This window comes from Cupressus sempervirens, chromosome 1 (assembly GCF_028749045.1).
Source record: "Cupressus sempervirens isolate cs-2001-9-10 chromosome 1, ASM2874904v1, whole genome shotgun sequence".
In the NCBI taxonomy this organism is placed as follows: Eukaryota; Viridiplantae; Streptophyta; class Pinopsida; order Cupressales; family Cupressaceae; genus Cupressus; species Cupressus sempervirens.
In genome coordinates, this window is record NC_143118.1 from 339,048,802 (window position 1) to 339,063,245 (window position 14,444).

Consider the following 14,444-nt stretch of genomic DNA (forward strand, 5'->3'; position numbering starts at 1 on the left):
CCCCAAACAAGGTTTATCTATATCAGCAAACCAAAGTATATTCATAATAGGATTTGTGAATTCCAATACAAATTGCACACGAGCCAACTAACTGTCATCCAAGATCAATTCCTTGGTCCTCTCTAAATGTGAAGCCTTCCACATACCCCATTGGTTGGATATAACCGTTTGGCTCAATGCCCTTTGCACCTTGAGAAGTCATCTCATAACAATAGTATGAGATGCAAATTGGGTCTCAACAATGTAGTGTCCCCTCTAATAATAATTAATATCCCAATTTGTAATTAGTGTTTAAATTAGTTAAGTAAATTATCAAAAATAATAAATAGAGTATATAAACAAAATGACTAAATAATTACTATATATATATATATATATAGATTAAATGTTAATTAGGTAATTAAATGAACAATATTAATATTGCAAACCAGTATTATTTAATAAATATTTGATTAATGAATAACCAAATAAACAATATTATTATGTACTAAGCCCTAAGCAAATTAACAACTATAACATTAATTAAACAAAGCAGCCATACCAGTCTGCACAAGGAGACATTACAAGTGGTATTAGAACTATGATCTTGCCATCCTATAAGGTAAAGGTGAATTGATCAATCTATCTATTCGAAGGAAAGAAATATATAAATGAGTTTGATAAAATTCAAAGATTTGGGTAAACCAATTCATTTAAGTCATTCATCAAATATATCTAATTGAATTAATTATCAATTGCAACAATAATGCATTTAAACAAATCATCATGCAAGGATCAATCATACATTCACCCTTTGATGTGAAGTGATCAATCAAGGAATTTATATTGGCTAAAAATCAATTTGGCAACTCATTAAAAATAACAAAATGCTCCAACCTGGACATTATGAAATCTATCAATTGAGCTAAATTTTGTCATCATATATCATTTTAATCATCTAAAATGAATCAATTAATAAATCAATCATCAATTATACTCAATCAATCACCAAATATTAAATGTAAATTAATCTTTTCTTTTACTAATTTGACTAACATATAACCAATCAAAATTAATTCACTCGTAACATTCCATATATCCTCACTTATCAATTTAATCTTATTCTCTTTATGGAATCATTGAAACTCAAACTAGCAAACCATACAGAGTGATGGGTTGGTTGAGATCAAATGAATGGCATAAGAATAGTAAACTGATATCTTGATTTGTAATAAGTATTTAAATTAGTTAAGTAAATTATTAAAAAGAATATAGAGAGTATAGAAACATAATGACTATATGTGTGTGTGTGTGTGTGTTGATTAGATGTTGATTGGGTAATAAAATGAACAATATTAATATTGTAAATGTGTATAAATTAATAAGTATTTGATTATTGAATAACCAATAAACAATATTATTAAGTACTAAGTCCTAAGCAAATTACATCCATAACATTAATTAAATGAAAAAGCCATACCGACCTGTGCAAGGGGATATTACAAGCAACCTAAGCAAGTTAATATCAATATGTTAATAAATATTAAGCAAAATATAAAATTTATATAAATAAATTAAATTTAGTAATTACAATTTGAATTTACCTTCGGCAACTCCAATTTGGAGAATGATTTGAATATCGATTGTGACATGTAATGGTTCATCATAAATGTTTCTATCTCCTTACCCTCTTGGTATATTTGCTTCACCCAATCTAATTGAGTGCCAATTTATTGTATGACCAAGTTGAGGGAGAGTATGGTGCATGGTATCCCAAAAATATGGTCATATTGGGCCTCAACCAAAGCACATGCACCCCTACAATTTTTGGCATTGTCTATAATCACCTAGACCACATTCTCAGTACCCACCATCACAATGGCCTTTATGAGAATTTTGGAAATGAATCGTGCATCTTTTGCTTCCCCTTGACAATCAACTGCCTCAAAAACATTGCCCCTTTTGGGGGACACTACAATCACATTAATTAATGGTTGGTTTTTTGTATCTTTCCGTGCATTAGAAACACCCAAAGGTTTCCAAGAATTTCTTATTGGTTCAAGAGATCTCTCTACAAAAATCTTCTCTTCTTATAATAGGGTGGTACACACCTTTTGATACATGAGACTTGTGTTATCAGTCAGTGCTTTATTGATGTCTACCACCATCTCCTTCCAATATGGTGACCTCGCCAACTTAAATGGAATACCATTTGCAGAGAGGCAACATGCATTGCTTGATCAACAAGCTCTCTTGCCTCTATTTAAATGTCGTGTCATGTCCCCGTTTTGGAGGTAATTTGATTTAATTAATTTAATTAATAAAGTTGTCCAAAATAATGAATATTTTATGAGGATGACTAATTAATTATTTTAATTAAATAAATAAATGGTATTAAGTTTATAAATAATAAAGTTATCAAATAAATAAATATAAAAAGGTAATTTTATATTTAATTAATTTAATAAAGTGATTTGAATTATAAAATATCTTATAAAGTCACTTAATAAATAAAATAAAATAATGTTTTAAAAGTTTCTGGAGAAAGTGGAGAAAAAAGAATAAATAGGCATCCGGGGCTTCATTCTCACCAGGCAGATTTGTTGTTGTTGATGTTGATGTTTGATGGTTGTGGAGCCTAGGGTTTCTATAGTTGTGTTGGCCATTGAGAACAAAAACTCTCAATTGGTGAGCAATTTTGAGGGTGTGAAATATCACTTGAATTATTGCAAAGTTGAGGAAGTTGCTTCAGATTTTCTACTTGTACTTCAAAGCAAAATTTTATGGCCCTTGTCCAAATTTTGGTGGTATCGATTTGAGGAAATCTATTGCGGATTTTGGTGGCATTTTGGAGCTTTGGAATTTCATCATTGGGTCGATTTCATTTATTGCACATTGCTGTTATAGTTACCAGTCTTTTTCAGATTTTAATGGAGGACAATTTTGTATATCATATTCAGATTTTTGCTTGCATGGCCTCATTCGGGTATTGTTTCTTTGTGGGTATTTGAGCACTCATCTTGGGAGAGCTTGGCAATTGTTTTGGCGTATTTTGGAGTAGCTATCAGGTTGCTGGTAAATAATTTCAGTGGCCTGATATAATACAGAAAGGGCACCATTGGCAAGACATTTTGGTTCATAGCTCATCATTGAAGCATCCTATGGTTCTGGGTATTGTTGCATTCAATTGCTATCGCCGAGACATTCATTTTGAGGACAAATTCGAGGAGCCTTGATACTGCATTTATTTATCTAAAGTATTGCCAAGCAAGAATAGGGGCGACACTTCAAGGGAGTTGATTTCTTCATTTGGAGGGATCTTCATCATCAACAAGTGTTACAATCAAGTCTCCAGCTCTTCTACAATTTGTGTACCAGGTTTCTCAAGTCAATTGTTGCATATATATTGCATTTTAGATTTCATACTAAGGCTGCATTTGTACTCAAAAAATTACATAGGTTGCATATGTTGTAATGCCAACAGTCTTGGCCATTTCATACTAGTATTGTAGTTGACATTATATGTGCAATAAAGAAGCCATAAGTTTCTGGTCTGATATAGTTGTAATTGAATATGTTTTTATCATTCATGATCAGCTTATTAGTTTGCATGCCAATTGTTTGACAAAATGTCAATTGGCCGTAGGTTCTCTTTTTGGCATAAATAATGTTATAATTTTGTATACCAAGTGTTTGTATTAATGCCACTTGGCTGTAAGTGCATTAATGCCATCTTAGGTTGCATCCAAAGTGTTTGTCATAATTACTAGTTGTTGTAGCTGCATATTGCAGGTAGTTTCAGTCACATATATGCATTGAATATTGTCAAAATAAGTTGCACATTCATGTTAGGTCATTGTTTAGTCAATTTTGAGTCTTCTTGCAAACATTCTCATCGATGTTAATTGAAGAAAAGAGTCATTAAAGCAAACTGAAATTTTATATCAGTCATATGACCCTTGTATGCAAAGTGTTTGATGAAATTCCTTGAGCCTTTATCAGCATTTTGAGATCAGATTTGAGCAAGGTCATTACATGTCGTTTCCAATGTACCTCTTTTATGGTCAATAATTTCTACTTCTTCCTCTTCCTCTTCCGGTATATGTACTTGCAAAAATGGATGTTTGGGGGATACAATTGAATTAGTGGACAACGGCGTTTTTTTCTTTCGAGATGGAGGTTGATAAGAATATTCTTATGATCTAAAAAATCTATCAGTCTATTCTTGTTCTCTTATAAATCCTCCTATTTGTACATCAGTCATCCCATTCTCATCTTTGCTTCCTTTGCACATTCCCATCGTTTTACCAGAATGACCCATAAAATGAAGTTTGACCCGAGAATACGAACTATTGAATGGTTTGAATTTTGAACTTTACTATGACATACATTATACTTCCAAATGTATGACCCACCTCTTGTAACCTATGATAATCTTGTGTATGTTTCCATAAAGGAGATCTTGTATCAATTTATAAGTCATCATTTCCTTGTCTTGCCATTGAACTTTGACTACTGATAGCGGCCATTCTTGCACAATACAACCTAATCTCTTTATATTATAAGAAAATAAATAAATTTAAATTAGAGAAGAACTATAGACATCAAGCATACAAGTGCAAAAAAATGATACAAAACTATTAAAATAGATAGCTAAACTTGTTGCTTTAAAAGAATTAAAAAAAACATGAAAATTTTCTTTGCAAACTTGAAAAAATTCATCAAAATCTCAAAAAAATTAATTTAATGACTCAAGAATGGGATCAAATGCTTACCTTAGAAGCTTAGAATCCTTTTGTGGATGTTATTTGACATCCCACAAATGGTCCTCTTCAAAAAATAATCACTTTGCCCTCAAAATGCCTAAATGGAGACCAAATGAGAAGAGAGCCCAATTGTAAACAAAATGAGAAGAAAAATGCATATGAATGACCTCTTTTAGGGCTGTTTTAGGGTTTAGGAGCGAAAATCATGTAAAAGAATGATATTTTGTACATGCCTTTATGTGCTTTTAAATTGTTTTTGATCAAAAAAAGGTTGATTAGACTTTTTTTGTGCGGAGGGGTCTAGATGCTCCTAGATGCCCTCTAAATGCGCACAGGAAGCACATCCAAGGCATCTGAATGCACTCGAGAAGCTCAACTTAGCATCCATAGTGCATCTGAATGCCTTGGATGCACTTCCTTTGGACATCACAGAGCATCTTGCTACACTTTGGAACCTGCACACATCAATTGAAAAACACAGGGAGCCATGCATTGGTAACTAATGTTTCAAGGAATATGAGACTATGGTACGTGGCCTAAACATGAGTGGAGGGAACATCAATCATTTCTTCATACCTCCTACTAAGCCGAGATCACAAACCACTTTGGAGAGTACAAGGTGGAGGAAAACTATTCATGAATAGGCAATAAAGGGGTTTTCATTTTTTTTTTCTCTACCTTGGAAAATTTCCATATTGGCAAGCTATGATGGATGGCATTGTAATTGCAAGGCCTAGGTCTAACGCTTCATATTACAATTCACCAAGAGTTGGTATGCTCAATGATGCAGTAAAAGACGTTAAACATGTTGATGAGCATTAGTTAGAGTGAGCTAGTATTGTGTGCACCATTATGTTGGATGGGCAAAAAGAAGGAATCAATCCCTCATCAACTTGTCTCATGTTAGAGGCACTATAATTTTGAAATATGTGGATGCATCACATGTAATGAAAATTGCAACCACATTGTTCGAGATGTATGACCCAATTGTCATGGATGTGGGGCTACAAAAAGTGGTTCAGCATATTACAAACAATGTTGCTTCTTGTTTAAGTGCTAGACAACCCCTAATGGACTAATACCCCTCCAGACTTTTTACCCCATGTGTAGCATATTGTCTTGATCTAACCCTAGAGGCCATTGGAAAAATTGAACAGGTGAAGGAGATGTTGCAAAAGGCTTGTTCGGTTACCAAATTTATCTACAGTCTCATGAGTTTTTTTGTAGTATGACGTGTCAATTCATAGCAATGAGCTAGGGGTAACAAGGTTTGTAACACACTTCCTTGCACCACAAATTGTAGCTCAACAAAAAATGAAGTTGAGATGCATGTTTTGTTTCAGCTGAGTGGGTCGAGTTAGCCTTCTAAAATTAAACAAATGTCATGAGAGTGACATAGTAAATATATTCTACCAATTTTTGGGAAGCAATTGGACAGGTGTTATAATTCTCAAAGCCTCTAGTAGAAGTTTTGAGACTAGTGGATGGGGATAAATCCCTAATGGGATATTTGTATGAGGCCATGGATAAGGCCGAGGACGCGATGAAAGCTAGGTCGGAAAATTATAGGATGAGGTATCATCCATTGCACAACATAATTGGTAGGAGAAGCAATGGATAGATTTACTCTTTACTTCATGCTACGAGATACTTCCTCAATCCATCTTTGTTCTACAAGTTGAATTTCACAAAGATTGATGCTGAGATCACACAAGGTTTGTTTACGTGCTTGAAATTTATTTTTCCAAAGCATAGAGAAATTGAATCCTGCTATGTCAAAGTTGCAAATTTATAAGCAAGCAAAGGGATTTCTCTCGTCTAGGGTCATCAAGGAAGGCAAAATGACCTTCCAACTGGGTAGACTATAAACTTTTGATAGTCCATTTATTTTGTTGACATGGTTAGCGAATTTGTGAGGATCTGAAGATATTCTTACATGATATGCTCAACCCATAATGTGTTTCTTAACTCAATGGTGGGAAATTTCTGTCATGAATGCAAAATCCTCAAATAGATAGTGATACACATTTTGACCCAGACATATAGCTCATCTGCCTATAAGGATAGTTGGAGTGTTTTTTACCACATACATTCGAAGAAATGCAACCATATAACACAAAAATGGATGACTTGGTGTTTGTTCGTGACAACTTTCACTTGAAGCTGAAGAAGATTCAAGGTAGGAGTTTCAATAGCTTGCACTCGAATTATGGGTATTCAATGATTCATTGTGTTTTTTTTCTAGGAAAAGACTAATTTCTACATGAAAAAATTAGGAACTATTGAGGATGATTCCCCAATTGACCTTGGCAAGATAGATCTAGAGTTTGAGTGGATTGTTATGGCTCAAAGTGATGATGATGATGTTGATGATAATGTTTTTGAGCCCAAAGGCTTGGAAATTATGGCAACTTTTGAGTAGTGCTATTGAATGACTTGTGTCAAGGACTTTCCCAAGGAGAAGCATTAGCAAGGCCTCCTGCTCCCTAGCATGTCATTGGCCACATTTGAGTTTTTGGAACTTTGTACTTGGTTTATAGGCTGAATTCGTACAAAATTGCAAACTATATTCAAAATTGTAATTGAAATTTGGGCAGTTATCTCCATCTAGTAAATCTTGACCGTTTTTCTTAAAGTTTTAAACTTTTTTTTGTAAATCCGATTTCAAAAACAATCCTACTGCTCTGGTTTACCAATTGTTTACCAAAATGATTTATGCTTCTATGAGTAAGACATTTATTTAAGAGCCTTTTTGAATTCATACCCTATATTATAGGAGCATAATGGATACCACAGAAAAATTGAGATGATGATGGATTAAGAATCCTGCCATATGTTGCTTGATTCTATCCTGAGGTTGAATCCCAAAAATACATTTGGATAGGTGGTAATCGTCCATATCTCTATAATGAATTACATTGTTGTTTGCATGATGGAGTTCAAGTTTGCTGTCCAAGACAAATAGTTTTATTTCAACGAGCTTTATAAATTGCTTCATGCAATTTGATCTCCTTTTATTGTTAATTTCAGATCCTTCCAAAATGATTTGAATCTAATTTTTGCAAAATATATGGTCTTTGTGAAATGGAATTTTACTTCCTGATCTGGATGAAAAGGATTCTTTGATATAACATTTTCTGTTCCATTTTTAATGTGAAGAATGAAATTACTGGAATGTTTACCATTCAAACTCTTCTTCTATTTCCTAACTGGTGGTTGGCACCCAAACGGAAATTATTGGTCCATAATGCAATTGATAAGCCTTGAGAAAGTAAATTACATTGTTGTTTGCATAATGGAGTTCAAGCTTTCTGTCCAAGAAAAATAGTTTCATTTCAACAAGATTTATAAATTGCAATTTGCTTCATGGCAATTTCATCTCATTTTACTGTTCATGTCAGATCCTTCCAACATGATTTGAATCTAATTTTTGCAAAATATACGGTCTTTTACTTCCTGATCTGGATGAAAAGGATACTTTGATATAACATTTCTGTTCCATTTTAAGATGAATGAAATTACTGGAATTGTTTACTATTCAAACTCTTCTTCTATATCCTAACTAGCTGTTGGCATCCAAAAGTAAATTATTGGTCCTTAATGCAATTGATAAGTCTTGGGAAAATAAATCTTATTACTATAATAATTTGTACTATAGTGTGCCTTATTTTTCTCCATGTCCATTAATACAGCTTCATGGTAAAGGCTTTTCATCCAGTTATTATTCAAATATTATATATTGGTTATTTGATAGTTCTAGTTAAAAGACTAATGCCTAATAGTCACACTTTCCATACTTTCTGCAGCTTTCAGAAAATACTGAAGCTAGGGAGATGATTGAATTTGATGTTGACACAGTTCATGATATGGAGGAGGTTCTGTCTGATTCTTTTGAGAATGGTGGAGCTGGATTTGTTTATTCTAACAGAGGCTCACCTTCACAGTCCCAAATGTCTTACAGGAGCAGTGGTTCAAATATTTTAAATTCACAAGAGCACACTTTATCTCAACAGGCAGGGGTCTCCCCCAAAATTGATGGGATTGAAGTGGTTGGCGCAAGACAAAAAAAGGGAGGAATATCTATTGAAGAAAAACTGGTTGGTGTCAAGGAATATACAGTATACCGAATAAGAGTTTGGAGTCAGATACATCAGTGGGAGATTGAAAGAAGATATCGTGATTTTATTCATCTTTACCATCAATTAAAAGGGATGCTTGTTTCTCAATATGATAAGCAACTGCCCTCCCCATGGGAAAATGTTGAAATAGAGTCTCGTAAAATATTTGGAACTGCCCCAAATCTGGTGGAAGAAAGAAGTACACTTATTCAAGAGTGCTTATGGTCACTGATTAAAGGGGGGTCTCCATTTGATACAGCAGCACCTCTGCTTCATTTTCTACTACCAGAAAATGTTTCCAATGATCCTTCTTCGGAAGCTGAGGAATCTGTAAATATGCAACACGTTTCTGACGAGAAGGCATCTAGTTTTCAGTCTCGAATGTTTGACTTCCTATTACCTATGTCATATTCTGGAAAGATTGCGGATGGAGAAAAACAGAGAGACACAGAACCAAATTCATCATTTGGGAAGACTATAAGGCTTATTGTTCAAATTCATCCTTGTAGGCCTTTGAAACAATTACTTGAAGCTCAACACTACTTATGTGCAGGGTGTTACAAGAACTTAGATCTACCGAATGGCTTGATCCAAGGATTTGTGCAGAATTTTGTCTCAGGAAAGCCTCGACTTTGTGAATATACCGGTCAATTATTTTGTACTTCGTGCCATTCAAATGATACTGCAGTGCTGCCAGCTCGTGTTTTGCAACTCTGGGATTTTACTCCATGTCCAGTTTCCCAGTTAGCCAAAACATATCTTGACTCTATTTATGATCAGGTGACTTAAACCTTAACAATTTAATTCATTATAATGTAGCATAAAACATCGAGCAGAAAGTTGTGCTTATAATATAGCATTAAAGTTATTGATGTTGTGGCACAGTCTGTTTAGAATCTTAGAGTTCTTATATTATTCTCTTTTCCAGATTTCAATTTATTTTGCTATTATGAACATTCCAGTACCTTTTCCTCTCACTTCATATCCGTATATTCACATCTGTGAAAACATATGTAAATGTATGCATGTATATTCTTGTGTGTCAACTTCAAGTCCTGTGAAGGATAAGTATACTTGACCTTTCAAACAAGGACAGTCATCTCCTGGTTTGGATATTGTGACTTCATATCAAATCCGTCATTCCCGTACTTGTACTTTACTTTCCCATATTTATGTATAAACTTGTTTACCTCTGTATAAGTCTTCACAGAGCAATTTTATTTTTCCAAGGGTTGCTTGATCATCCTTGTTGGTTATTACCATTCTCTCCATATGGATCATTAAACATCAAAAGTGCCCCTACTCACAAACCTAGACATCTTTGTTGGCCAAACATTCTAGCATATAAATCCAGAGAAATTTGTGTTTGCACACAGATGTGTTTATTGAGAAGGCCATAAGATAGCTTCATCTTGGAGCATTTAAAGTTACATTTTTACACACTAATGAAGACAAAAAGTTAGGCTGGCTCTAGAGATCCACATAAAATTAATTCTTAAAATTTTTCATTATTTGAAAATTCTGGTCATGGTGAGTCCATACATTTTGCTGATAGCCTAAATCTTATCCTTGGGGACTCAACACAAGTTTTACCAAATTTCACACGAAAATCAGTCATTTTGATGCTCCTGTAATGGATAAATGTTAGAAATCAAGTATGGATCCTGAATGTTCGGCTACATGTCAACCAATTCAAGAGCTATACTAAAAATTCACAAGAACATAGGAGGCTTGCAATAATTTTGGTATGGTATCTTGTGCACATATCATATAGTGTTTAGTTGTATATTCACCCTGGCACAAAGGGTTATGGAATTATGAATGTACATTTTGATATTGATAAAACATACTTTCTGGGAAATTCACATATAGTAACATAAGCCACATCTCTGCCCCTTTACCCACAGTCTCTGGTAACCATGTGCTTATTTATTTCCTAATTAGTTTGGTGGCTCTATCCCCATACTGGTATCTGTACCCCTACACATCCAGGCAACTTGACTATTAAAGCATGTAACAATGAGAATTTTGCATTTGATATATTTGTACAATTAGAGTTTTAGATTTCGGTAACTATCAAATAATAAATAAAGTTATTTTTACTAAGTTGGAAAATAGCTACTTTGTAAGTGGTGACTATGTTTTGCAAATCACAAAAATAATAATTACAGTATTATTAGAGATTTGAAGATCTGATATATTAATGTTGACTGCTGAAGGATCAGACGTATTTATATGACAGATTCTTTGCTGATTTTCTTGAGATAAATCAGATCAGATTTTTTATGAGCATTCAGACGATGATGTTACATTTTATTTTTACTCATAATCAAGAACCTTTCTGTAGGAGGTAGGGGGGAAACACCTAAGACTGCATTAGCATTATGAGGTATAAATTCCTAATGACTGTGGACATGCAACTTAAATCTAAATAAATGGAGCCAGTATGTATCATAAATAAGAGACTGAGAAAATAACAAGAGGGAGAGGGAAGAGTGTTAAAATTAATGTAGACCAATGAGATGGTTGGCTTTTTACATGGTTTTAATCATATCTATCAGGTTTTATTTTAACTTCCAAGTTTACCTCAAGCTTTTTGCAATTGAAAATTAAAAATGGAGCAGGTATGAAAAACGCAATCTGAAGCTGCTGATAGGGGATCTATCCTCTAGCCTAATGTGGACCTTTCTGAAGGCCTCTGTACTTGTAACTTGGAACTATCAGCAGCTGCCAATAATTATTGAGCCAGTGCACCTAAAACTGTAAAGTCAGGTCTGAAAATAGTGTGGCCTATGAATAAATTGCAAGTCTGAATGAAACCAGCCCACTTAAACTGAACTCAGCAAGAGTAAGCGACTCTGAATAATACTAGTAAGATTCTTGAAATATGCAGTTTTTATATTGTTCAATTTGCACAAATTGTCTGTAGTCACAACTAATGATCTCCTTCAAATCAGCTACAGTTTTCATCTAGGAGGACTAAAGTAGGTCAAACATACTGTAGTATTACTTCCAAGGTTAAGTCCATGGGATTGTCAGTATAATATTCAAATAATGACAGTCCAAGACTTTTAGCAGTAGCAATAAACATTAATACTATTGGTAGCCTATTCCATGATGCAAACCCCACTCAGTAGCAATAAACTATATTATTTACTTCCTCAAGATTGCAGGATATTGCATGGGTAAAATACACATAATTTCGTACTCCCAAACTTTGATCACCTTGAAGCTTATATCACCTTAAGAAATGATGATGCTGAAGTCCATGCATCCTTAACAAACTATTGGTTGACTATTGTCAGAGAATATTCCCTAGAGAGGAGTCAACAATCCTCACAGCAATTTTTTCATTGGAAACTACTATTTGCAGGTCCCAAAAGCTTTCTTTTGGCTTATTCATTTTTTTTAATTACTTCCTGTTATTTACAGCAGCTCCTTTCAGGGCAGACTTAAAGGAAGATAATATTTAGCCTTCAAACATTTTGCTCTCTAATTTATATTAGGTACAACCGTACAACTACCAAGGTGAAATCACCAATAATTTTAGCAGTAAAAGTTGACATAAATGAAATCATTCTCTACAGCAGCGCAAAATTAACAGTTGACAAATAATAATGCAGCTGCTTCTAATAAAAGGAAAGATAAAATAAAATCCAATATGGTCGGCAAGGGCCAAACAAATATGTAAATTCAAACCCCCTGTTTAATGTATCAAAATTAATTGGAATTCCCAATTGATGAACATTATAAATTTCAAGCTCACCAAAAGATGCCAAACTAGAATATTTTCTGAAAAAACCCAAGCAACCCAAAATATTGGAAACTAGGAAATCACAAAGCAACTAAAACTCAAGTGTCTTCTGATCATTGGCACAATCTTCTGAGACCTTCAATGTGCTCCTAAATTGATCTTTCTACACAATTGCAATCTCTATATGGAATTACCTTTACCAGATATGAGGGTTCTCATCCCAAATGCAACCCAAAAATCAAGAGTATTTTTGTCATCTAACATACAGATAAATGCAAATGCTTAATCTTCAAGAGTGGGAGTTTTTGATACAAACAATGAATTATTTTCCAGAAGCTGAGCTCCTTCTATAATCCTATGTTTTCTATTTTTAGCATCCAGAAGAATTTTCTAGAATTTTTTTATTTTTTAAATTTAACATTTCAACTTCCCCCTTCGCCTAGTGACAACAGATTAGCTCATTTCTTAAAGTATTTTATAATATTACTTTTGGGTACTCAATGATTTAATAAAAAAATAAAAGTTGTCTTTTTATAGATTTAAGTTACTTTTTGGACAATGTAATAAAATCATCAAATTATTTCCTTATTTCCAGAAAAGAGGGCATGATATTGTTTCAAATCATAAAAAGAAAGGGTTGCTGTTTAAATTTGCTGGGATGCCTAATTCAAGTGGAGTTATGCCTTTTGTCTGTTCTCAAATCTGCATTGATGAAATATTGGCCGTTTTCTAAGGTAGCACATTGAGCATTGAATTGTTTACTTTACGGCTCTTCATATTCTACATTGATATTGATTTGTTGATTTCACTTTCCTCAACATGCTTTGATTTGGGATCCTCTTTGGATGATCAAAAACTTGTAGGCTTATAATAGTTAGCTATGATCATTAATTTTTAAATAATAAAAAATTTAAAAAGCATGGGTGTCGCTCCAACAAATTATGTTCTTTAGTATATATTCAATTTTGCAAACACAACTGTTCCCATGATTTCCAAAAGGAACCTTTTAATGCCCATCTAGTCTTTAGATTGAATTAGTAGTACACAGTTGGGTGCTTCTTGATTCAGAAACATAATTGTGTATTTACCCATGCCTCCTTTTTCTAAATTTCGTTGTTCAATTTTCTATCACATCTTTGTTGGGGTCTTAGTTATTTTTTGTCAACATGCTTTCGAGACATTAATGTTGTGGAATTGGTCCTTCTTATTGATATCACTCTTATCTTTTCAGCCAATGCTCTGTGTTAGAGCTATTAATCCTCGAATATTTTCGAAGGTGCCTATTTTAGAGCAAGCTCTGGAGATGCGTATGAAATTGAGCAAAATGTTTTCTCTTATACGTTGCCCTGCACATGAATCTATACAACAAGGTCTAGGATCACACCACTATCTTCTTGAGAGTAATGATTTTTTCAGTCTACGCGATCTTGTAGACCTTTCAAAAAGTTCATTTTCTGGTGAGTGACTACCTCAGCCATTCCTTTGGTTCCCTTTTTTAAATGAAGTTTTTAGTTGTTTGGAAATGGTAGTTAATTTTCAAATGAGGCAGCCAACTTTTTTTATATGTTTTACCTTGGTTAAAAAATTCTGAAAGGCCTACTTATGGTCTATTTCAATATATTGCACTACCATCTTCAATTTTTTGAATTGATCAACATTCTGGCATTATGACATGATGAGCTCTAAAATGTAATCTACAGGGGTTGGATACGCTGTTGAATTACTAAAAGCTTTGAGGGAGAATGTGAGAGCTTCCATATACCCTTCGACATTGGTTCCTCCTTGCAAATTGGATAGCCTTGATGAAGAGCCAGGTTGTAGGCCTCT

At 33.7% G+C, this 14,444-nt stretch overlaps 1 protein-coding gene across 11 annotated transcripts in view; it reads left to right on the plus strand.

Moving 5' to 3' along the window:
- LOC149577593 (uncharacterized) overlaps positions 1-14,444 on the plus strand; it is a 111,782-nt gene that overhangs the window by 82,346 nt on the left and 14,992 nt on the right. For all 11 annotated transcript variants that reach the window (XM_089824536.1, XM_089824543.1, XM_089824565.1 and 8 more), the window contains 3 exons: positions 8,552-9,643; positions 13,849-14,074; positions 14,318-14,431. In XM_089824536.1, coding sequence (XP_089680662.1) covers positions 8,552-9,643; positions 13,849-14,074; positions 14,318-14,431 — 1,432 coding nt within the window. The remainder of the gene's footprint in view (positions 1-8,551; positions 9,644-13,848; positions 14,075-14,317; positions 14,432-14,444) is intronic.